The 26103-nt window shown below is 43.3% G+C and overlaps 1 protein-coding gene across 6 annotated transcripts in view; it reads left to right on the top strand.

Moving 5' to 3' along the window:
* Positions 1–26103, top strand: part of IFT80 (intraflagellar transport 80) — a 188790-nt gene that overhangs the window by 154323 nt on the left and 8364 nt on the right. For 4 of the 6 annotated variants that reach the window (XM_056565068.1, XM_056565066.1, XM_056565067.1 and 1 more), the window contains 5 exons: positions 7027–7198; positions 13645–13734; positions 13819–13991; positions 17038–17161; positions 21712–23824. In XM_056565068.1, coding sequence (XP_056421043.1) covers positions 7027–7198; positions 13645–13734; positions 13819–13991; positions 17038–17161; positions 21712–21828 — 676 coding nt within the window. In that variant the 3' untranslated portion in view covers positions 21829–23824. Of the gene's footprint in view, positions 1–7026; positions 7199–13644; positions 13735–13818; positions 13992–17037; positions 17162–21711; positions 23825–26103 lie in introns of those variants that run through there. The other 2 variants (XR_008891127.1, XM_056565065.1) reach the window with 1 other exon arrangement.

Below are 26103 nucleotides of genomic sequence, written 5' to 3'. Positions count from 1 at the left end.
AATACTGCCAAACCCTGTGTACCCTGTATATAATACTGCCAAACCCTGTGTACCCTGTATATTATACTGCCAAACATCATGCCCTCTACAAATAATACTACCACACACTGTGTCTTCCGTAGTGTGCACAGAGCAGCAGCATCCCATTGAAAACAAGCAAAATTCTGCCGGCGAAAGTTCGTAGTGTGGACGAGCCCTAATTCCTCCAGACCCCTCTGCCCCCCCAGACCCCTAAGTCCTCCTCCAGACTCCTGCTCCCAGAGACCCCTAAGGCTAGGTTTCCCCCTTTTTTTAACCTGCAAAAACACAGAAAAACTGCTACTGCTTTTTCCTGTGTTATGGTAATTTTATGGCATTTTTTTCTTGTGCTTTTGCCTTCTCTGGAAACTTAGCCTTAGCCTTAGTCCTCCACTGGTCCTTAAAGGAGTACTCCACCCCTAGACATCTTATCCCCTATCCAAAGGATAGGGGATAAGATGTCTAGGGGTGGAGTACCCCTTTAAGTCCCCACCCCTTCAACACTCCTGGTCCTTCTCCACTATTCCACTTTTCTGAACCCCCTACCCCCCCTCAGTCCCCTTCACACTCCTCTGCCCCCTTTACCTAACCCACACTTACCTTACCTCATCCCCCACCCCACCCCCCAAACAACCTCACTTCAGCCCCCCATGCCCTCCTGGTCCTTCTCCACTACACTTTTCTCCACCAACCCCACCCCCAGTTCCCCCACATTAGGTTGTATTTCCCCCACAGTAGGTTGCAGTTCCCCCGCATTAGGTTTTAGTCCCCCCACATTACGTTGGCAGTGTCCCCCACAGATATACAGCCTCCGATCATATACAGTGTATGGCTGGAGAACTGTATGTTTGCCTAGGGGCCATAGCAGCAGGTCCCGGGACCGGAGGAGCGGTGGTCGGAGCACTGAAGATGACGTGTAGGTAACTTACCATGCGTGCATCCTCGTTGCTCCGCTCCTATGGGCGCACGCACAGGACGTCAGTGATGTCCCTGCGTGCGCTACCTCCCTGCGTTTTTAAAGTTATTGCGGGGCCACAGAAAGGTAACCGGGACATCCTTGTGTCCAGAAAAGATCTTTCAGGACACAGGGATGTGCTGCTGAATGTGAGGGGGGGGGAGGGGGAATTACAGTATTTATCTACGTATAACACACACTTGCATATAACACGTACCCTCATTTTCACAGGAAAATTTGAGGGGAAAAAAATAAATGTAAAATAAATGACTATAACTCTGAACTATGTGCCTCATCATCCCCCCAACTTTGATTCCCCTTGATCCTCAGTTCCCCCCCCCCCTCCTTCCTCCCCCTTTTATCAGCCTCTGTGCCATATTTACCCCCCCCCCCCGCCTCCTTTCCCACATTTTCCCCTGCTCATCATTCCCCCCCCTCCTGCTCATCATCCCCCCTACTCATCATTCCCTGCCCCTGCTCATCATTCTCCCCCCTGCTCATCATTACCCCCCCTGCTTATCACTACCCCCCCTGCTCATCATTACCCCCCCTGCTCATGATTCTCCCCCCCGCTCATGATTCTCCCCCCTGCTCATTATTACATCCCCCTGCTCATCATTACCCCCCCCCCCGCTCATCATTAACCCCCCTGCTCATCATTAACCCCCCCTGCTCATCATTAACCCCCCCCCCCGCTCATCATCAACCCCCTCCGCTCATCATTAATCCCCCTGCTCATCATTACCCCCCAACCCCCCCCCCCCCCCACTCATCATTACCCCCCCCCCCCCCCCCCCCGTTCATCATCCCCCCCCCTGCCAATCATTAATCATTCCCCCCATCATTGCTCCATGAGCACCAATAATGATCCGGCCCAAGGCACCCCTAGAGAGCAAAATTGCAACACACTCAGTTGCACTTTCAAATACAGCTAGACATGCCTTGTGGTTGAATGTATAGTTTGGGGGATACAGTTTCCAAAACAAAACTATGCTCATTTCCTTTTTGCAGGAGAATATGTGTTTGGTTCTACATTGGCCAAGTTTTAGATAAAGTGTCTTATAAAAAGAAGCCCCCGCCAGAATCCCCACGCTACTAAGAAGAAAACTTCCTTTCGTTCCTCAAGTTATCAATCCCAAGTCTCTAGATCCAGATGCTAAAACTTCAATAAAGGAGGCAGAGAAGAAATATCCTTGTGGGATCTTACTGTCGTTCCTTGGAAAAAACAGTGACTATACAGTGGGCACCAGAATTCAGGGCTTCTAGAAAGAATGGAAGAATGAAAGATACAGCCAACACCTGTATTCTAAATTCCATTAGGGACGCACTCAAAATAGAGTTTTCGGCTTATCATCCATCAAGTTTTGCCTTGACTCTACTTCCATCTGTGACCTTTTAGAAAAGCCCTAGAAGATGGAATAAGCAATCTTCTCAGTATGAAAGTGATGACTCTAGTTCCTCAAGAAGAGAGGAGCAGGTCAGACTATCATCGTCTATTTATCTTCCAGAAGCCCAATGGACCCTACAGAACAATAATCAATCTGAAACCAAATTAGTCACTTCATTATTTATTCAATAAAAACAGCTATTCCTCTAATCACTGGATGCCAACAATCGTATCACTGGATGCCAACAATGGATCTTCAAGATCCATCGGTCATCATAGACCACCAGATACATCACTTTCAATTTCAGGCTATTGCTTTTGGCCTTGCATTGGCACCTCATATATTTACAAAACTGATGACCAAAGTGGTTGCTCATCTAAGAAAGAAAGGGGTATCATAATACCATGGGAGGAGATTTACCAAACCTGTGTAGGGGAAGAGTGGTACAGTTACCCATAGCAATCAATCAGATTTCATCTTATTTTTCAGAGGCATTTTTAAAAATGAAATAAGCGATATGATTGGTTGCTATGGAATACTGTTAGATATTTGGACAATTGACCAGGATATTTTTATTCAGTTTTAGTGTAGAAATAAAAGGAAGAAGGTCTCCAAAAATATGTTATTAAATTGGATTAAAAAGGCAATCTGTGAATGTTGGGAGATGCTAGGGTTCCTATCTCCATCTGGGCTTAGGACCCATTCTACTACAGGGATATGGAATTCCTATCGCCCGACGCCTGGGACATGCAATTCCGGGCGCCGGGCAGGTGAATTTTTCCGGCCCTTAGCCCATCTTCGGGCAAGCAGGGCCGGACCTGACAAGCACTGCGGAGCTCTGCAGTCTGTATGGAACGACTCATGCCCACTCCATACTCCTCCGAATGCAGAGCAGGGGGAGATAAGAAGCTGTGTACGTCCTATCTCCCCTGCTCTGCCTTCTTTCTCCCTGTGCAGACCTGCGTCCTCTGCCTTCGCTCCACACAGCTCTAGCTTCGGAGAGGAGCGGATGCAAGTCTGCACGGGGTGCAAGTTTCCACCTCACACCGCCGCTAATAGCCAGCATGCGGTGCTCAGCAGTCTGTATGGAGTGGGCTCCGGGCTCCTGCCTGCTTCATAGCTGTTTTCAGTACCAGGGGGCCGCCACTAATAGCCAGCATGCGGCAATTGCCGTGACTGGCTATGAACCCTTTAGATCGCCACCCTCCAAAGCTGACAGCGGCATCTAAAGGGACATGTGTATGCTCCCTGGTGGGCTAGTGGGGTGGATTGCCCCCCCGCAGAGTGATCGCAGGGGGGCGATCCACTATAGAGGTTGCCGGAGGGCTTACCTCTGTTCCCTGCTGTCCCGTGGCTCTGTCATTGATAGAGGCTGGCTGGACCAGGCTCTATCAATGGATCGCAGAGCACACAGATTAATTGAGTTCAATAGAACTCTATTCATCTATATGAGGAGGAATCTAATGATTCCTCCTAAAAGTCTGTGTAAAAAAAAAAAAAAATTTTGAATAAAAGATTAAAAAACACACATTAACCCCTTTTATGTTAAAAGTTCAAATCACCCCCTTTTCCTATATAAAAACATGCAAACATAATAAAAATAAACATATTTGTTATTGCTTCGTGCGTAATTGTACGACCTATTAAAATATAACATTATGTATCCCGTACGGTAAATGTTAAAAAAATACCAAACCACAGAATTGCAATTTTTATAATATCCCCAGAAAAAAAGTTAAAAAGGGATTAAAAAGTTAGATCAATACCAAAATGGTACCGATGCAAAAAAAAAAAAAGATTATGGCGCAAAAAATGAGCCCTCATACAGCCTGGTATGTGAAAAAAATAAAAGATACAGGTCAAAAAATGGCAATTAAAAAAATTTCAAAAAAGTTCTGAATTTTTTTAAATTAGTAAAACATGACGTAAACTGTAAAAATCTGGTATTGCTGTAATCAGGCTGGCCTAAAGTATGAAACGAACATGTTAGCTCAACCACAAGGTAAATGGCGTAGAAAAGAAAACCACCAAATCTGCAAAATTATCTTTTGTGATTAAGCAGAAAATACCAATCTGCCCTACCTAAGCAATTTTCAGTTTTTACTTTGCAGTGGTCCAGGATTTATCATTGCGAAACTCGCACGTAAGCAAATAAAAGTCGTAAACCCCCTTCAAAAGTTGCAAGTGTAAGCAAGGTCAGACCGGGCTTACAAACTTGCCTATGACAGCATTTTCAAAAAGTGCATGTGATACTTTTTGTGCGACTTTTTGCACAACTCCGCTCCCCGGCACCCACTCACATCTACCACCTGCCTGCAAGTTTTTGGGACTACAGCTCCCAGCATGTCCTCACTATAAGGGCATGCTGGGAATTGTAATCCTGCAATAGCTAGCAGGTGTGTGGTTGATGTGGGCGGGTGGTCGGGGAGTGAAGCTGTGCAAAAAGTCGCACAAAAATGTGGTCGTTTAAACTTTAAAGGGGTAGTCCAGTAGTGAAAAACGTATCCCTTATCTTAAGGATAGGGGATAAGTTTCAGATCGTGGGGGGTCCAACCGCCGGGGCCCCCCACCACGATCTCTCTGTATGGGGCCCCGGCTCGCTGGCCAGATGAAGCGACGGCCAACACGCCCCCTCAATACTACTCTATGGCAGAGCCGGAGATTGCCGAAGGCAGAGCTCCGGCTCTGCCATAGAGTTGTATTAAGGGGGCGTGTCAGCCGCCACTTCGTGCGGTGGTCAACATGCCCCTTCCCGCGGGCTGTCGGGGCCCCGTACAGGAGATCACGGGGGGCCCCAGAGGTCGGATCCCCCCCCCCCCCTGCGATCTGAAACTTATCCCCTATCCTTAGGATAGGGGATACGTTTTTCACACTGGATACCTCCTTTAAAACTTTGGGGCCTTTTAATCTTTTTGTCTCCTTTTTTCCTGTACCTATATGGGTGGTGGGCATTAACCTCATGTGGTGCTGTCATGGAGGACTCCTAGAAACTTTTTTGGGAAATTCCCATGTGTGGGACCAGCGTAAAATTATGGACGAAACTGTGATAGGGAAAATAGAGTAGTTACCCATAGCATCCAGTAAGACTCATCCTTTAATTTTTCATAGGCGCTTCATAAATAAAAGCAGAAATCTAATTGGTAGCTTTGAGTTAAAGAGACAATATCACTGTATAATTCTATATAATACTGTACAATAAAAGACAAAAAACTCATCACTTATGTACCGTATATACTCGAGTATAAGCCAAGTTTTTCAGCACGATTTTTCGTGCTGAAAACACCCCCCTCGGCTTATACTCGAGTGAACTCCCCCACCCGCAGTGGTCTTCAACCTGCGGACCTCCAGAGGTTTCAAAACTACAACTCCCAGCAAGCCCGGGCAGCCATCGGCTGTCCGGGCTTGCTGAGAGTTGTAGTTTTGAAACCTCCGGAGGTCCGCATGTTGAAGACCACTGCGGCCTTCGACATCATCCAGCCCCCTCTCACCCCCCTTTAGTTCTGTACAGTACTCACCTCCGCTCGGCGCTGGTCCGGTCCTGCAGGGCTGTCTGGAGAGGAGGTGGTCCGGTGGGACAGTGGTTCCGGGCTGCTATCTTCACCGGGGAGGCCTCTTCTAAGCGCTTCGGGCCCGGCCTCAGAATAGTCACGTTGCCTTGACAACGACGCAGAGGTGCGTTCATTGCCAACGTACTTCTGCGTCATTGTCAAGGCAACACCTCTATTCCGGGCCGGAAGCGCGGAGAAGAGGCGCCCCCGGTGAAGATAGCAGCCCAGAACCACTATCCCACCGGACCACCTCCTCACCGGACAGTCCTGCAGGACCGGACCAGCGCCGAGCGGAGGTGAGTACTCAGAACTAAAGGGGGCTGAGAGGGGGCTGGATGATGTCGAAGGCCGCAGTGGTCTTCAACCTGCGGACCTCCGGAGGTTTCAAAACTACAACTCCCAGCAAGCCCGGACAGCCGATGGCTGCCCGGGCTTGCTGGAAGTTGTAGTTTTGAAACCTCTGGAGGCCCGCAGGTTGAAGACCACTGAGGGCGAATGATGAGAAGAGGATGATGAAGGGGGGTGTGTGGGATGATGAAGGGGGGTGTGTGGGATGATGAAGGGGGGTGTGTGGGATGATTACAAGGGGATGATGAAGGGGGGATGTGTGGGATGATGACAAGGGGATGATGAAGGGGGGATGTGTGGGATGATGACAAGGGGATGATGAAGGGGGGATGTGTGGGATGATGACAAGGGGATGATGAAGGGGGGATGTGTGGGATGATGACAAGGGGATGATGAAGGGGGGATGTGTGGGATGATGACAAGGGGATGATGAAGGGGGGATGTGTGGGATGATGACAAGGGGATGATGATGAGGATGTTAATGACGGGTCTGGATGATGACGGGGGTCTGGATGATGACAGGGGGGGATGATGTATTTCCCACCCTAGGCTTATACTCGAGTCAATAACTTTTCCTGGGATTTTGGATTGAAATTAGGGGTCACGGCTTATACTCGGGTCGGCTTATACTCGAGTATATACGGTATGTATGTGACTTGCAGCATGGCTAATGTATCTTTTTTTTTACAGGAAACCAATATAATGACTATAGCTCACATCATGTTGCATTTAAATCCATATTCACTTGTACTTTGAATTGCTTTTACAGTGAGTATAGTAAGAGTCCTCAGATTGTGAGCTTTGTTGGGAACAGAGTGACAATTCGAAGAAGTGATGGCTCCCTGGTTCACACAAACATATCGCCATATCCAGCAATTATTCATGACTACATTGCTACTGCAAAGTGGAATGAGGCTGTTCGGCTCTGCCGGTTTGTTAAGGTAAATTATTTTGTTCTATAGATTGTCTGTTAGGATTTGCCTACCGAACAGCTCAACCCTAAAAATATTATCAATTTGAAGAAGATCTGCCAGCTGAGTATGCTTAAATTTGCTGCCTGCTACAGGCAGTTCATTCAAAGCTCATTTCCACTGGTAGATCTTGTTCTGAATCAGCAGTTAGTGCCCTTGAACAACTTACTGCATACTTTATGTTTTCTATGTTCTGGGCTCTTGCCATGCTGGGGAACACCTCCTGGGCACTTTTAGGGGTACTCCACTGGAAAACATTGTTATATATTTTTTTTAATCAACTGGTGCCAGAAAGTTAAACATATTTGTAAATTACTTCTATTAAAAAAATCTGAATCCTTCCAGTGCTTATCACATACTGTTATGATCCACAGGAAGTTCTTTTCTTTTTGAATTTCTTTTCTGTCTGAGCGCAGTGCTCTCTGCTGACACCTCTGTCTATTTTAGGAACTGTCCAGAGTAGGAACAGTTCCTAAAATGGACAGAGGTGTCAGCTGAGAGCTCTGTAGTCAGGGAAAAAGGAAATAAAATTAAAAAAAACTTCCTGTGGATCATAACAGCTGTTGATAAGTACTGGAAGGATTAATATTTTTTAATAGAAGTCATTTACAAATCTGTTTAACTTTCTGGCACCAGTTGATAAAAAATATCCAGGGGCGTTCCCCTTTAAGCCTCATTTGTATAAGTAAAGGCTTTTATCTGTTCTTGACACTCAGGAGTAAGACTTTCAAGGTAAGTTAACCTAAGACCCCTAATGTACAGGTGAAACTCTAAAAATTAGAATATTGTGCAAAGTACATTTATTTCAGTAATGCAACTTAAAGGGGTTATCCATCATGAGGTGATTTTACCTGGCAGACAGTAATGGACATCCTTAGGAAAGATCTGCACTTGTCTTGGGGCTAAATGGCTATGTTGTGAGATTACCATTATACTGTGGCTAGCTTTTTGTGAATTGGTATTTCCTGTTTCAGTTTTCTTTACAAATTTTACCTACAAATCCCATAATTCCATTTTCCTCTCTCCCACACATCAGCCACCCCACCCATTGAAACATAAATGAGCTGCAGCCATTCAAAAGACCTGTGGTTTTCAATCAGGGTGCCTATAGCTGTTGTATTAGTTGCAGATTGATCTCTCTCCCACTAAGTGATCCCTCCACCCATTGAAGCAGACAGGCTCCCTGTCATCAGCTGACTAGTGAGTCAGGTCTCGGCCGCATTGCAACCTGGGAAAAATCTGAGGCAACAGTCATTTTGTATGCTGTTAAAAATAAATATTGGGGTGAAAACCATATAAGAATTGTGAGAAAACCATCACATACAGGTACAGACACTGTATTATGAACTACACTAACTTTACAGCCCCTGTAGCATAGTCAAATAAAAAAAAAATCCTGGAATACCCCTTGAAAAGGTGAAACTAATATATGAGAGAGACTCATTACATGCAAAGAAAAATAGTTAAAGTCATGATTTGTCATAATTGGGATGATTATGGTTACAGCTCATGAAAAGCCCTCCCCAATTACTATGATTTGGGGAGCCATGTCATCTGCTGTTGTTGGTCCACTGTGCTTCATTACCGTATTTTTCACCCTATAGGACGCACCGGCATATAAGACGCACCCAATTTTAAAGGTGCAAAACCTAGAAAAAAAGATTCTGAACCCAACAGGCATCTTCAACCTGTGGACCTCCAGATGTTGCAAAACTACAACTCCCAGCATGCCTGGACAGCCGTTGGCTGTCCAGGCATGCTGGAAATTGTAGTTTTGCAACATCTGGAGGTCCGCATGTTGAAGACCACTGGATAGGAGGTAATAGTCACGTGTCCCCGCCGCTCCTGACCCGTCACCGCTGCCCTGGATGTCGCTCCATCACTGTCGCCGCGTCCCCGGGGTGTCCCCGTCGCTCCGGACGTCTTCTTCCCCGGGATCCATGCTCTCCTTCGCCGTCATCACGTCGCTACGCACGCCGCTCCTATTGCATGACGGGACGGCGTGCGCGACGCCGTAATGACGTCGAAGGAGAGCGCCGGCCATGCAGGGGATCCCAGCACAGAACAGACACCGAGGAGGCAGGTAAGGTTCCTCCCGGTGTGCTGTAAGCTGTTCGGGATGCCGCGATTTCACTGCGGCGGTCCCGAACAGCCCGACTGAGCAGCCGAGTTAGTGTCACTTTCGCTTCAGACGCGGTGGTCAGCTTTGATCGCCGCTTCTGAAGGGTTAATACAGGGCATCACCGTGATCGGTGATGTCCTGTGTTAGCCGCGGGTCCCGGCCGTTGATGGCTGCAGGGACCGCGGCGATAGGTGTGTATTCGCCGTATAAAACGCACCAACTTTTCCCCCCCAGTTTTGGGGAAGAAAAAGTGTGTCTTATACGGCGAATACACACCTGAAGCACTTCATGCTTTCTTTCCTTTTAAGTTATATTAATGAAATACAATGGACTTTTTCACGATATTCAAATTTTTTGAGTTTCACCTGAATTTTTAAGACAATAAGGCTTTACTATCTGTGACTGTAATATAGTTTAGCTACTCTTGTGGGCAACCTCTAGTCAGTGGATTAAGCGTTCTAATACGGCTGCAGATCTCATGCCCCTGGCATTCATTTGAGCATCAGGCTGTTGTGTTGGCTGGAACAATGAAGCTGGCTTGTGTGAACATCTGCACTGCAGCGTATGTCAAAGTACAGACAAAGCCTTTTCACTTTTCTCTTGAATTGGTCTATTGAGAGCAATGAACGCAGTTGCAACTTAGCAAAATTAAATTTGCAAACCTAGTTTTATAGCCACATAAATGTTCTTTTGACTTTTGATTAAAAACAATGTTGCTATGAGCAGCATAAGCAAGATGTTTAGGGTAGTATTTTCTTGATCAGAACCGTTCATTTAGTCTACTTTATATTTAGGGAAAACACATTCTCAATAAATGATTGATGTATTAGTAAAGTCTGTATTTGTTTGCACAGTTTATAATAACCTAATCTACATAAATTTAAGGTGATTTCGTCAAACACTTTATTTCCTGTAATGTCTGTTCTCTACAGCCTTAATGATAATAAATTGAAATACAAACCATTTCTAGCAAAATGAGCTATAAAGGAGTTTTAAACTCTTCCTGTAAAACTCATAATGGTGTTAACTTCTTTTGATCCCTTTGTTCTCACAACAATCCTTTTATGTCCTCCCACAGATTTCCTATAAATATTTTAGAGGGAAAATTTCCCAGTGCAAAATGGCATCTTGGTGTCAGTATTCCCTTAACATCTATGATCCATCAATATGTTCAATATTGTTAAAGACGTAGACATGACTGTCAGTTTTATTAAAGCACACAGGATGGTTGTGTATTAATGGGGTACTCCGGTGGAAAACGTATTTATTTATTTATTTTTTTTTTAAATCAACTGGTGCCAGAAAGTTAAACAGATTTGTAAGTGACTTCTATTAAAAAATCTTAATCATTCCAGTACTTATTAGCTGCTGAATACTACAGAGGAAATAATTTTCTTTTTGGAACACAGAGCTCTCTGCTGACATCATGACCACAGTGCTCTCTGCTGATACCTCTGTCCATTTAAAGAACTGTCCAGAGTAAGAGAACATCCCCATAGAAAACATATGCTGCTCTAGACAGTTCCTAAAATGGACAGAGATGTCAGAAGAGAGCACTGTGGTCATGATGTCAGCAGAAAGCACTGTGTTCCAAAAAGAAAATAATTTTCTCTGTAGTATTCAGCAGCTAATAAGTACTGGAAGGATTAAGATTTTTTAATAGAAGTAATTTACAAATCTGTTTAACTTTCTGGCACCAGTTGACTTAAAAAAATAAAAATAAAAAAAAGTTTGCCACTGGAGTACCCCTTTAAAGGGAGCAAAAGGCAATTTGTAGCATTTTTACTCTGTTCTAAATATTTCAACCATAGAATGACCAGACAGTACTGCCATTTAGGGTCCAAATAATACCACCATGCAAGCCCCTGTCCAAATAATACTACCATAAAGTGCCCATTTAACAATGTCAAGTATTGTTCTACCAATACCAACATTCATCGTCCACAGAATAGAGTGCTCAAATAGTATGCAGTATCCAAATAACACCCCTTAAAGGGCCCAGTTCAAGGGGTAATTCCCCTTTCAGAGAGTAAGACCATGGGTCTGAGTAGTGGCTGCGCATGTGCGCTGTCTCTTCATTAATTCAGAGGACATCCATCCTCTATTCTCCACAGTCAGACCCATACCAATTTGCTAGTTATCCTTATTCTGTGGAGAGAGGATAACATTCTGAAATAAGAATACCACTTTAGTGCTACCATGTAGCTTTTGCATAATACAGCAAATTGTTTCCAGATGTTTAAGAGTTAATTTAATTCTAGGGTGGTAAAGTCCCTGGTGGTCTAAGGCATTGAAGGTGGAATATTTTACTATTTTACTCTCAGGTTGTTCCATGAGATCCACTTCTCTGGTGGCCTAAGGAAATGGGAGCCCTGGGCAATTAACCTATTTGCCACCTTCTTGTCAACTGCCTTGTTTATAGAAACCAACTATCTAACCCGAATTTGCTTTTAGTGTATTCAAAAGGATACAGTTGTATTGTATATACAGTAGGGCAAATAAGTATTTAGTCAGCCACCAATTGTGCACGTTCTCCCAGATGTGAGAGGCCTGTAATTTTCATCATAGGTATACCTCAACTATGAGAGACATAATGAGAAAAAAAATCCATAAAATCACATTGTTTGTTATTAAATAATTTATTTGCAAATTATGGTGGAAAATAAGTATTTGGTCACCTACAATCAAGCAAGATTTTTGGCTCTCACAGACCTGCAACTTCTTCTTTAAGAGTCTCCTCTTTCCTGCACTCGTTACCTGTATTAATGGCACCTGTTTGAACTTGTTATTAGTATAAAAGACACCTGTCCACAACTTCAAACAGTCACACTCCAAACTCCACTATGGCCAAGACCAAAGAGCTGTCGAAGGACACAGAAACAAAATTGTAGACCTCCACCAGGCTGAGAAGACTGAATCTGCAATAGGCAAGCAGCTTGGTGTGAAGAAATCAACTGTGGGAGTAATTAGAAAATGGAAGACATACAAAACCACTGATAATCTCCCTCGATCTGGGGCTCCATGCTAGATCTCACCCCGTGGTGTCAAAATGATCACAAGAACGGTGAGCAAAAATCCCAGAACCACACGAAAGGACCTAGTGAATTACCTGCAGAGAGCTACGACCAAAGTAACAAAGGCTACCATCAGTAAAACACTACGCCGCAAGGGACGTATCCCCCTTCTTAAGCCAGTACATGTCCGGGCCCATCTGAAGTTTGCTAGAGAGCATTTGGATGGTCCAGAAGAGGATTGGGAGAATGTCATATGGTCAGATGAAACCAAAGTAGAACTTTTTGGTAAAAACTCAACTCGTCGTGTTTGGAAGAGAAAGAATGCTGAGTTGCATCCAAAGAACACCATGCTTCAGGGCTGTTTTTCTGCTAAGGGACCAGGACGACTGATCCGTGTAAAGGAAAGAATGAATGGGGCCATGTAGGGTAAGATTTTGAGTGAAAATCTCCTTCCATCAGCAAGAGCATTGAAGATGAAACATGGCTGGGTCTTTCAGCATGACAATGATCCCAAACACACCACCCGGCCAATGAAGGAGTGGCTTCGTAAGAAGAATTTCAAGTTCCTGGAATGGCCTAGCCAGTCCCCAGATGTCAACCCCAAAGACAACCTTTGGAGGGAGTTGAACGTCCGTGTTTCCCAGAGACAGCCCCAAAACATCACTGCTCTAGAGGAGATTTGCATGGAGGAATGGGCCAAAATACCAGCAACAGTGTGTGGAAAACTTGTGAAGACTTACAGAAAACATTTGACCTCTGTCATTGCCAACAAAGGGTATATAACAAAGTATTGAGATGAACTTTTGTTATTGACCAAATACTTATTTTCAACCATAATTTGCAAATAAATTCTTCAAAAATCAGACAATTTGATTTTATGGATTTTTTTTTCTCATTATGTCTCTCATAGTTGAGGTATACCTATGATGAAAATGACAGGCCTCTCTCATCTTTTTAATTGGGAGAACTTGCACAATTAGTGGCTGACTAAATACTTTTTTGCCCCACTGTACATAACTTCATCACATAATAGTACAAAAAGAAATGAGTTAGACAGGTTAGACATTTTAGTAGTGGCCACAACATAAAGCTGTACAATGTGAAGCTGCCATCCCTCACATAATGGCATGAATGTCAGAAAGTGATCTACTGTCCTGTTTCTTTTTATCATTATTTTTAAGAAAATGGGATGATACAAATCAACTAAATGTATTTGTTTTTACATGTGACATGTGAAACATTTTATCAAGCTGTCTCCTTATATATTTCCATGTACACAGGAGCAGACTACATGGGCTTGTTTAGCGGCTATGGCTATAGCAAATAAAGATATGTCAACAGCCGAAATCGCATATGCAGCAATTGGCGAAGTAAGAATACATAATCACTCCTTAAATACCAGCACTATCTTGATGAATGCTTGTTTTCTGCAGTGTCTATTATTTTTCTTGCAGATTGATAAAGTTCAGTACATAAATTCAATTAAAGATCTGCCATCAAAGGAATCCAGATTGGCTCACATCCAGCTGTTCAGTGGGAACTTTCAAGAAGCTGACGCCATTATCCTGCAGGCTGGCCTTATTTACCAAGCTATACAGCTCAACATTGACTCCTACAACTGGGAGAGGTAATACAAATATCAATGTCATTGAACATCAGACATTTGTAGAGGCTATATAAATGTAACAAGTTAACGTTTACAAGTTAAATGGGTTTTTCTTTAGCATTAAAACTAAATCTGGGGTTTTCACCAAGTGAACCTAGTACAGATCTACTGATAAGATTAAGCAAATTAAGTTATGGGATTTTCTAATATACTTTGTACATTAATTTATCACTGTCAAGATATCTGCTTGCAACCATTCGGTAGGAACATTCTTGGTTACATCCAGAGAGTCTGTCCTGGTCATGTGACACTTATATAGTTGCACAGCTTGTTACAAGAGAACATTGATTTGTGTACTCTAGCAATCATTACATGACTATCTGGGGCATATGGGAGGGGTTTCAATGGTATAAAAGCCAGATCGCAAGCAAATTGTTTCAACCGCATAAAACCTCAGAAATTGGATGATGTCAGTACAGTATCATTACACAATGCCTTCTGTTACATGTTGTGCGAGTTATTGCCACTTGTGTCAAATTGAAAGAACAGCCATACATGGACTGAGCAACCTTGGTTTATCACTTAGATTGATAAGTGTATTAGGCTGGGATGTCAGCATGTCCAGTTGGTTGGGATGCAAGCGACAAACTGGAATGACAGCAACAGGGGCACAGATGCGAAAATCTGCATGGACAAATCGTCAGACTAGAAGAATCGCGTGTATGATCCATTCTGCACTGTGATGGAAATTAAAGATCACAAAGCAAGCCCGGTGTGTTGTACAGTGTCTGCACAAACCATAAAAAGGCGCTTGCATGAAATTGGGCTACAAGCCAGATGTCCAGCTACAGGTGTTACATTGATCTTCCGCCACTGCTCCAAAGGCTGTCATGGTGCAGGGCAAAATGGCAATGGAGGCTAAAATCCTCTTCAGTGAGTCCAACTTTTGTCTCCACCTCATAGGAACACAACACCAGTCCTACTCCTGGGATTATGGAGTGGGGTGGCATTAGGGATGTCCCGGTACCATTTTTTTAAGACCGAGTACCAATACTTTAATTCTAGTACTTGCCGATACCAATTACGAGTACTTTTATTTTAAAGGGAATCTGACACCAGGGTGACCCGGTCTCTGGCGCTGCTTACCGTGCTGATATGTGGGTTCCTTGTTCTGCGCAATGGAGACGGCTGCTGTAATATGAGCCAAGATTTCTCTTCTCCATTGGGCAGAACAAAAAATTTGCATTATGGGCGAGACCAATGACCACATGGTGAGCAGCGGTAGAAACCGGGTCACCTGCACCATCTACCTATAAATTCAAGTTAGTGCAGGTGACTCTGCTGTAAGATTGCCTTTAATATTAGGTAGTATCCCCTTGCAGACACTAGCAGCAGCCCCCTGTAGACATTAGTAGCAGCCCCCCTGTAGAACGCAGCCCCCCTTGTAGACAGTGCCCCCCCTTGTAGACAGCAGGCACCCCCTGTGTACATTAGCAGCAGCCCCCCTGTAGACCGCAGCTCCCCTGTAGACTGCAGCCCCCCTTGTAGACAGCAGCCTCCCCCCCTGCAGATGTTAGTAGCATCCCCCCTGCAGATGTTGGCAGCCCCCCTGTAGACCGCAGCCCCCTTTGTAGACAGCAAGCCCCCCTTTAGACAGCAGCCCCCTGCAGATGTTAGTTGCAGCACCCCTGTAGACCGCAGCCCCCCTTGTAGACAGAAAGCCCCCCTTTAGACAACAGCCCCCCTGCAGGTTAGTAGCAGCCCCCCTTGTAAACAGCAGGGCCCCCTGTAGACACCCAGCAGGCCCCCTGTAGACTGCAGCCCCCACTCTTGTAAACAGCTCACCTGCGGCTGTCCTCTGACCGGTGCTGCTGCCCCATCCTCCCGTCCGCATAATGGCGTTCTGTGGAGGAGCATGTGACATACACGTGTGTGTCACATGCTCCTCCATGGAATGCCGTGATGCGGACGGGAGGATGGGAGAACGGGGCAGCGGAGCGGAAGCAGGTGTCAGATTTAGTATCTGGGACATTGAACGAGTCCCCGATACCAGGGAAATGGCTAGTATCAGTACCAATACTAGTATCGGTATCAAGACATCCCTAGGTGGCATAATGTATGGTAGCCAGACCACTCTGGTCGTTATCTTAATTACACGAACAGCTTTGTGTTACATTGATTTGTTAATTTCTCAGAAGTGTCCCAGGAGCATTTTTTTATTTTATTTTAAACACCAGGCCACATGTTGCTCATGCTACTTGTGGGCAGCCTGTGTGGCCTAAATATGCTACTATGGCCTGCATAATCTCCAGACCTGTCTCTCATAGAGGATATCTGGGACGCCATTGGTCGGCACTTGCAAAGGGAGCTGCCAGCATCTTGATGATTTACGTGCCCACATGCATTTGGAGTAGCAGAAGATTCCTCAGGCAACCATTAGTAACCTCATTGATAGAATGCCAAGGCATGTAAATGCATTAGTTTATGCATGTGGTATACATACTTAATACTGAATAAATCGAGATGTTTTGAATATTTTTGTTTCCATTTTTTTTTAATTATTTATCATCATTATCACTTCAGTAGTGTCTGAAGTTTCAAAAGTCTAGCACTAAACCTGTATTAAACACAAGAATTCACAAGTTTACCACCAACCACTGCCATAAAGTGAAAGAAGATGGCAGAATTGGCACAAAGAACTCAGGTCCATGGGCATGCGTACTGCTGTATTTTATACGCTGTCATGCCTGTGCGTCTTCACACCGATTCCTCTGCTTAGACGCTGTTGTGAGCATCCTCCATGTGCATGCCCAGAGTGTCCTATCCTTTCGGGGCTGCGCGAGACTTACAGGTGAGCCAGGGAGGATTCAGCCGTGCCCGTGCTGTTAATCACGGCAGATGTGTAATATAGCTTATGGTTACAGGGGGTACATTTTGATGATTGGTTCCCTTTAATCATTATGTTAAATCGCTGTGCAATAACTAACATGTTTTTCTACTTATATATTTATGTATATTTTTATCTAATCATGATAAGAATTTGAGTGAATTTTATGTTTTGCCTTAGGGCCCTCGAACTAGCTGTGAAACACAAGACACATGTTGATACAGTTTTGGCTTATCGGCAAAAGTATCTGAAGGACTTCAATAAGAAAGAAACAAATAAAAGGTTCCTGCAGTATGCAGAAGGTGTAAGTAGAAATGTGCACTGATATTTTTCTTTCTTCTTTGTTCACCAACCGCAGGTATTCTCACCCATTCTTTTCCTACCTTGTAATAGTAGGGAAGGGCATTGGCTCACTGTGCTGCCTTAAAGGGGTATGCCGCCCCTAAATATCTTATCCCCTATCTTTGGATCCCCCCACGATCTCTCCTGCAGCACCCTTCAACTTCTGCCATGCCCCCTCCCATAGACTTTCATTGAGGGGGCGGACCGTGACATCACAAAGGGGCGGGGCCAGATGCCCCAGCCCCTGTGTCGCCCGTCATCAGGCACAGAGCGAAGTTCGCTCCATGCAGAAGATGACAGGGGGTGCTGCATGAGAGATTGCGGGGGGTCCCAGCAGCGGGACCCCCGCAATCAGACATCTTTTCCCCTATCCAAAGATAGGGGAAAAGATGTCTAGGGGTGGAGTACCCGTTTAATGCACTGTTGCTGACTTTTTTACATTGTAGTCCCCTATTTACTGTAAAATTACCAGCTGTATAACGTTACCAATTGAGTAGGGTGCTTTATTCCCTGTTGTAAATTATGACAGCATTGTAGTCGAGGGATATGTTCACAATTGAACCCTGTTTTCTGCTTTCTGTACAGATAACATTCAGAAATTTTAATATCTTTGTAAATAAATTATGTTTCTTGTACTGATCCTAAGTTACAACATGTGTTCTAATCTGAAAGCTGTGTGCTGGTGAGTAGTTGGTACAGATATACCTATAATTTTTTAGAGCTCTGACAACAGCCAATATAAATTTCCTGAACGTGTAACATTTTTAACAATTAACTGATATATGATGATCTTTGACATATTGACATATTGTTCTTAATGTACACAAATCTTTTTTAACCTTATGAATTATTTAACTATTAGTTTGGAAAAAGAGGAGAGATTTGATCACAATGTACACATATAAACAGTCATGGCCGTAAATGTTGGCACCCCTGAAATGTTTCTGGAAAATGAAGTATTTCTCACAGAAAAGGATTGCATTAACACATGTTTTGCTATGCACATGTTTATTTCCTTTGTGTGTATTGGCACCAAACCAAAAAAGGGAGAAAAAAAAGCAAATTGGACATAATGTCACACCAAATTCCAAAAATGGGCTGGACGAAATTATTGGCACCCTTAACTTAATATTTGGTTGCACACCCTTTGGAAAAAAAACAACTCTAATCAGTCGCTTCCTATAACCATCAGTAAGCTTCTTACACCTCTCAGCCGGAATGTTGGATCACTCTTCCTTTGCAAACTGCTCCAGGTCTCTCTTTTCCCAACAGCAATTTTAAGATCTCTCCACTGGTGTTCAATTGGATTTAGCTCTGGACTCATTGCTGGCCACTTCAGAAGTCTCCAGCGCTTTGTTGCCATCCATTTCTGGGTGCATTTTGACGTATGTTTGGGGTCATTGTCCTGCTGGAAGACCCAAGATCTTGGATGCAAACCAAGCTTTCTGACACTGGGCTGTACAGTGCGACCCAAAATCCATTGGTAATCCTCAGATTTCATGATGCCCTGCACAAATTCAATCACCCAGTGCCAGAGGCAGCAAAACAACCCCAAATAATCATTGAACCTCCACCATCTTTCACTGTAGGTACTGTGTTTTCTTTGTAGGCCTCATTCCATTTTCGCTAAACAGTAGAATGATGTGCTTTACCAAAAAGCTCTAACTTGGTCTCATCTGTCCACAATACGTTTTCCCAGAAGGATTTTGGCTTATTCAAGTTCATTTTGGCAAAATTTAGTCTTGCTTTTTTATGTCTCTGTCAGCAGTGAGGTTCACCTGGGTCTCCTACCATAGCATTTCATTTAAATGTCGACAGATTATTCGCGCTGACACTGATGCTCCCTGAGCCTGAAGGACAGCTTGAATATCTTTGGGACTTGTTTGGGGCTGCTTATCCACCATCCGGACTATCCTGTTTTGACACCTTGCATCAATTTTTCTCTTCCGTCCACGCCCAGGGAGATTAGCTACAGTGCTATGGGTTTTGATTCTCAAGTCCTCAGACAGACAAATTTTGGTTCTCAAGTCCTCAGACAGTTCTCTTCTCCTCTTTCTGTTGTCCATGCTTAGTGTGGCATACAGACACACAATGCAAAGAATAAATTAACTTCTCTCCTTTTTATCTGCTTTCAGGTGTGATATTTATGTTGCCCACACCTGTTACTTGCCCCAGGTGAGTTTAAAGGAACATCACATGCTTGAAACAATCTAATTTTTCCACAATTATGAAAGGGTGCCAATAATTTTGTCCAGCCCATTTTTGGAGTTTGGTGTGACATTATGTCCAATTTGTTTTTTTTCCTCCTTTTTTGGTTTAGTTCCAATACACACAAAAGGAATAAACACGTGTCTAGCAAAACATGTGTTACTGCAATCCTTTTCTGTGAGAAATACTTCATTTTCTAGAACAATTTCAGGGGTGCCAACATTTACAGCCATCACTGTAATTGGACAGTAACTTTCTACTGATCTTTATATACTTAGGCCTGTAACCAGAGGATGACCATAATACAGATGGAGATTCTTTACTGTTAGAGCAATGAGACTATGGAACTCTCTTCCACATTATGTTGTTATGGCTGACTCATTAAACACGTTCAGGAGGAGCCTAGATGCTTTTCTTGAAAAATATATTATTGCAAGTTATGAATCCTAGATTTTTTGAGAGACAGTAGGGCGTTGTTCCAGGGATTTGTTCTGGTTGCCATATTTGAAGTATGGGGCAATTTACATGTGCCTCATAATGGTTATTTGCCTTCTTCTGGATCAACACAGTAGGGGTATAGGTTGCACTTGAACTATGTAGCTTGCAGAACATATCACTATGTGACGAGGCTGCTAATGTATCACACTAGCCATTTGACATTGATGTTTTAGCTTGATACCTCATAAAAACAAAAATCCTTATTTCATCTACAAGGACATGATCATGGAATAACATTTATGAACCAATGTTTTAGGGTCAAATCTATAGATCAGGTTAGAAGTCCTCTAAGGGGCTATTAAGGATTGTTGTGTAACTCATAAATATGGAATATTTACAATCTAGTCAAACCATATTGTGTTCCCAGGACACTGTTATAGCAGTACTGCTTTCACCTTGTGCTGTGTTGTTTAAGCATTTCTACATTCATGTCTGCACCTTCCTTAAGTGTATTAAGTAATGACTCAAGTACAGCGATAACTCCGCTCAGCTTGCTTTATCTGAACAAGATATCATCATTTCCCCTGATCAAGTCACGTTCGGGCTGTCTCCCTGTGTCCTTTCAAGTACGATCACTTAATCCTGCTATTCTCACATTTAGGCTGCACTAATCTTACATCTTTAATACAGTCTGCTTTCTGTCCAAGACTGCCGTTTCTTTTATTGGAAAGGTTATCTTTTTGATATATGTATAATTCAGTGTACTGATGAAATAAAGATCTGCTAACTATTGACATTCCTAAAATACTCCCTTTTGTCAGAGTCAAAAAAAACCTTCACATTTAGCCAGAACCAAGTTTCTTTCTGCCTATTAACTTCTGTTCCCTCAGTAAGATATTGCAATAATAAAGAAATTCTAATAAACAATGACTGTAGTAATTGCACTGTTATAGCAATGTCAGCAATTCACCCAGTATCACTATACCTGCATACAACAGCTTCAACATGTTCAGGATTTATCATGACTAGCACAAATTAAAATTAAGGGGACCATTAGCGAATGCTGCCATTGCCATAGTCACCCACTGTGGATAGTTTACAATCGCTGACCAGGCTGGGGGTGTTCCTGTACATACTGACCTCATAGCAAAGATTAACTACTGTTATCACATGTCCATATATGACCCATTTTTGTCCTGTTCATAAGAATAAAATGGGATGGGGGACTGTGTTGCTTATGTCACAGGAATGGTGCAGCTTAGATATTTGTGGACGTTTGGAGCAAGTTTGAAAACACCTTCTGTAAGCACATCAGGACACATTGATTGTTTCTGTTATCAGATTGGCTCACATATACTATGGCTGTTGTGCCACAATTTGTATTCAAAAGCACAAAAACTGAGGCAGTTGAAGAACATTTCCTGTGCTGTGTGCACCAAAAAGAATCGGAAAATATGCCTTGCTTGACAATGGGCCTTGGCCTACCAGGAAAGGAACTGAGCTCAGCAGTTAAGTGCCTTATTAGACAGCTCAAGCTGTCCAATCTCTGTGATCAGCATTCGTGTACAGAGCATTTACAAGGCTTGATCAGTAATGTGGCTCTTTTCTGTCAACAATCTATTACTCAGGAAGATGTGCGGCCGATTATTTTTTATCTGTTCAAAATGACCTGATCAGCTGACAAGAGTTTTTATAGGCAGTATTAGTAAATTCCCACATTCTGTATTGTGGTGTCAGTATTGGGTACACCAGTTATACATTAAAATTTACATAAACAAGCCCCTTTGTGCTTGGATGAATCTTTCATTTCAATGATGTTTGAAAATAATTATAAAATCTTAATCTGCATTTCTTGTCTGTGCTTAGGTTGAAGTTGACTGGGAGAAGATCAGAGCCAAGATTGAAATGGAACTTGAGAAAGAGCGAGCAACTATTGGGCCGGTAGGCCCCTCAGTCAGGAGCAGCATTTCAATACAGCAGTGAAAGGGGGACATTTGGTGTTATAAGGTGGCTATTTGGCTGTATGGTCGCCCATGCAATACAAAGATGACAAAGCTGCATGTGTAGATTAACACTCTGTTCTGAGTGGGAATCCCCACAATGCCTTCTATACGTCTTTATAAGACAAATAGAAAGGAGTTTTCTTAATTAGACAACTCCTTTAACAAACCTGAACTCTGACTTTCTCATTACTGATATACATTATGCACATATTTAACCCCTTAAGGACCCAGCCCATTTTCACCTTAAGGACCCGGGCATTTTTTGCACATCTGACCACTGTCACTTTAAGCATTAATAACTCTGGGATGCTTTTAACTTTCATTCTGATTCCGAGATTGTTTTTTCGTGACATATTCTACTTTGTCAGTGGAAAAATGTTGTCCATACTTGCAATTTCTTAGTGAAAAATTCAAAAATTTGATGAAAAATTTGCAATTTTTGCATTTTTTTTAACTTTGAAACTCTCTGCTTATAGACATAAGAAATAAATTATATATTAATTCGCATATACAATATGTCTACTTTATATTTTCATCATAAGATTGACATGTTTTTACTTTTGGAAGACATCAGAGGGCTTCAAAGTTCAGCAGCAATTTTCAAAATCTGAATTTTTCAGGGACCAGTTCAGTTTTGAAGTGGATTTGAAGGGCCTTCATATTAGAAATACCCCATAAATGACCCCATTATAAAAACTGCACCCTTCAAAGTATTCAAAATAACATTCAGAAAGTGTGTTAACCCTTTAGGTGTTTCACAGGAATAGCAACAAAGTGAAGGAGAAAATTCTAAATCTTCGTTTTTTACACTCGCACATTCTGGTAGACCCAGTTTTTGAAATTTTACAAGTGGTAAAAGGAGAAAAAGCCCCCCAAAATTTGTAACCCAATATCTCTCAACTAAGGAAATACCTCATATGTGTATGTAAAGTGTTCGGCGGGCTCAGAAGGGAAGGAGTGACAATGGGATTTTGGTGAGTTTTTCTGAAATGGTTTTTGGGGGGCATGTCACATTTAGGAAGCCCCTATGGTGCCAGAACAGGAAAAAACATGGCATACAATTTTTAAACTACACCCCTCAAGGAGCGTAACATGAGGTACAGTGAGCCTTAACACCCCACAGGTGTTTGATGACATTTCGTTAAAGTCGGATGTGTAAATTAAATATTTTTTGTCTTCACTAAAATACTGGTTTTCCCCCAAATTTTACAAGGGGTAATGGGAGAAAATGCCCCAAAATTTGTAATCTCATCTCTTCTGAGTATGGAAATACCCCATGTGTGGACGTCAAGTGCTCTGCTGGCGCACTACAATGCTCAGAAGAGAAGGAGTCACATTTGGCTTTTGAAAAGCAAATTTTGCTGAAATGGTTTTTGGGGGGCATGTCACATTTAGGAAGCCCCTATGGTGCCAGAACAGCAAAAAATACCCCACATGGCATACTATTTTGGAAGCTACGCCCCTCAAGGAACATAACAAGGGGTACAGTGAGCCTTAACACCCCACAGGTACTTGACAAATTTCCGCTAAAGTAAGATGTGAAACTGAAAAATTCAATTTTTTTTTTCTCTAAAATGCTGGTGTTACCCCACATTTTACATTTTCACAAGGGGTAATAGAAGAAAAAGCATCCCAAAATTTGTAACCTCATTACTTCTGAGTATGGAAACTAGGGATTGACCGATATTGATTTTTTAGGGCCGATACCGATAACTTCTAGGCCGATAGCCGATAAATTATACCAGAATCCGTATAAGTTATCGGCTATTTCTCGCTACTTCTAATGCTCAAAAGAGAAGGAGCACCATTGAGCTTTTGGAGAGAGAATTTGGTTGGAATGGAAGTCGGGAGCCATGTGCGTTTACAATATCCCCCCGTGGTGCCAGAACTGTGGACTCCCACACACACACATTTGACCCCATTTTGGATACTACACCCCTCACAGTAAGCATTTACACCCCACTGGCTTTTGACAGATATTTGGAACAGTGGGCTGTGCAAATGAAAAATTTAATTTTTCATTTTCATGGACCACTATTCCAAAAATCTGTCAGACACCTGTGGGGTGTAAATGCTCACTGTACCCCTTATTAAATTCTGTGAGGGTTGTAGTTTGCAAAATGGGGTCACTTGTGGGGGCGGTCCACTGTTCTGACACTATGGGGGGCATTGTAAACACACATGGCCTTCAATTTTGAACACATTCTCTCTCCAAAAGCCCAATGGCGCTCCTTCTCTTCTGAGCATTGTAGTTTGTATTTTCTTACTCAGAAGAAATGGGGCTACAAATTTTGGAGGGCTTTTTTCCTATTCTCCCTTGTGAAAATGAAAAATGTAGGGTAACACCAGCATTTTAGTTAAAAAAAAAAAAAACACCTGTGGAGTGTTAAAGGGGTTCTCCGGCACTTAGACATCTTATCCCCTATCTGGCAATTTGCGGCGATTCAGGGTCAATCGGGTCTCTGGTGACCCGGAAAAAAAGGGTGAAAGGGGCTGTCCGAGAATGTAACAAGGGGTATATTGAGCCTTAAAGGGGTACTCCGGCGCTTAGACATCTTATCCTTTGGATAGGGGATAAGATGCCTGATCGCCGGGGTCCCGCCGCTGAGGACCCCCGTGATCTTGCACGCCGCACCCCGTTTATAATCAGTCCCGGGAGCGTGTTCGCTCCCGGGTCTGATTACTGTCTATCACGGGGCCGGAGCGTTGTGACGTCAAGGCTCCGCCCCGTGTGACGTCACGCTCCGCCCCCTCAATGCAAGCCTATGGGAGGCTCCCATAGGCTTGCATTTAGGGGCAGAGCGTGACATCACACGGGGGCGGAGGCGTGACGTCACACGCCGCCGGCCCTGTGGTCGACGGTAATCAGACCCGGAGCGAACATGCTCCGGGGACTGATTATAAACTTGGTGCGGCGTGCAAGATCCCCAGCGGCAGGACCCCCGCGATCAGGCATCTTATCCTCTATCCAAAGGATAAGATGTCTAAGCGCGGGAGTACCCCTTTAAGGCTCAATATACCCCTTGTTACATTCTGGGACAGCCCCTTTCACCCTTTTTTTCCCGGGTCACCAGAGACCCGATTGACCCTGAATCGCCGGTCTGAATTGTCTCAGGACCCCCCCCCCCCCCCCCCAGGGGTTATCAGCAGTCATCCTGGTCCGGTCCACGCCCGGCGCGTGGCAGGGCCCAAAATTCCCACGGCTGTACAGGTACGTCCTGGGTCTTTAAGTACCTGTATGCACTGGGTCCCTAAGTGGTTAAAGGTTTTCTAACTCAGGTTGGAACCTGCAGAGAATGATAAAAACAAGACTTAGCAAAATTGTATCTCAAAATAATCTGTGAAGTTTCTGCTCTTTTCATTTCTTATAGATTTTTGCCCTTAGATTTTGTGAACGGCGTGAACGTAAAAAAAAAAAGTCCAAAATAGATGCTTTTTTAGAACATTTTATTCCAAAAAAAAATTAATAAAAAATGTATTAAAAGTTTTATATAAGCAAATATGGTATCAATTAAAAGTACAGATCACGGCGCAAAAAATGAGCCCTCATACCGCCGCTTATACGGAAAAATGAAAAAGTTATAGGTCTTCAAAATAGGGGGATCTTAAACGTACTAATTTGGTTAAAAAGTTTGTGATTTTTTTAAAGCGCAACAGTAATAGAAAAGTATGTTATCACGGGTATCATTTTAATCGTATTGACCCAAAGAATAAAGAACACATGTCACTTTTACCATAAATTGTACGGCGTGAAAACGAAACCTTTCAAAATTAGCAAAATTGCGGTTTTCTTTTTAATTTCCCCACACAAATAGTATTTTTTTGGTTGCGCCATACATTGTATGGTAAAGTGAGTGATGACATTACAACGGACAACTGGTCGTGCAAAAAACAAGCCCTCATACCAGTCTGTGGATGAAAATATAAAAGAGTTATGATTTTTTGAAGGCGAGGAGGAAAAAATGAAAACGTAAAAACAAAGTTTTCTGCGTCCTTAAGGCCAAAATGGGCTGCGTCCTTAAGGGGTTAATCCTCACTTTTTCCTATTTTGGATAACATTTTGGTGGCTTCAAATGTCAATTACCAGGTTTCCATAGAGTTATAGTTTCAACATACAATGGTTGCCCTAGAACCAATTAATATTGTAACTTGACGTAAGTCTGGAGAGGAAAAAATGGCAGAGCTCCTCATGGGACAGGTATCGTTTGATACACAGTGTGTTATCAAGCACGTGGTGTGCAGTGGGTGTTAGTGA

This window comes from Hyla sarda, chromosome 3, assembly GCF_029499605.1.
Source record: "Hyla sarda isolate aHylSar1 chromosome 3, aHylSar1.hap1, whole genome shotgun sequence".
In the NCBI taxonomy this organism is placed as follows: domain Eukaryota; kingdom Metazoa; phylum Chordata; class Amphibia; order Anura; family Hylidae; genus Hyla; species Hyla sarda.
This window is presented reverse-complemented; position numbering and strand designations above follow the sequence as displayed.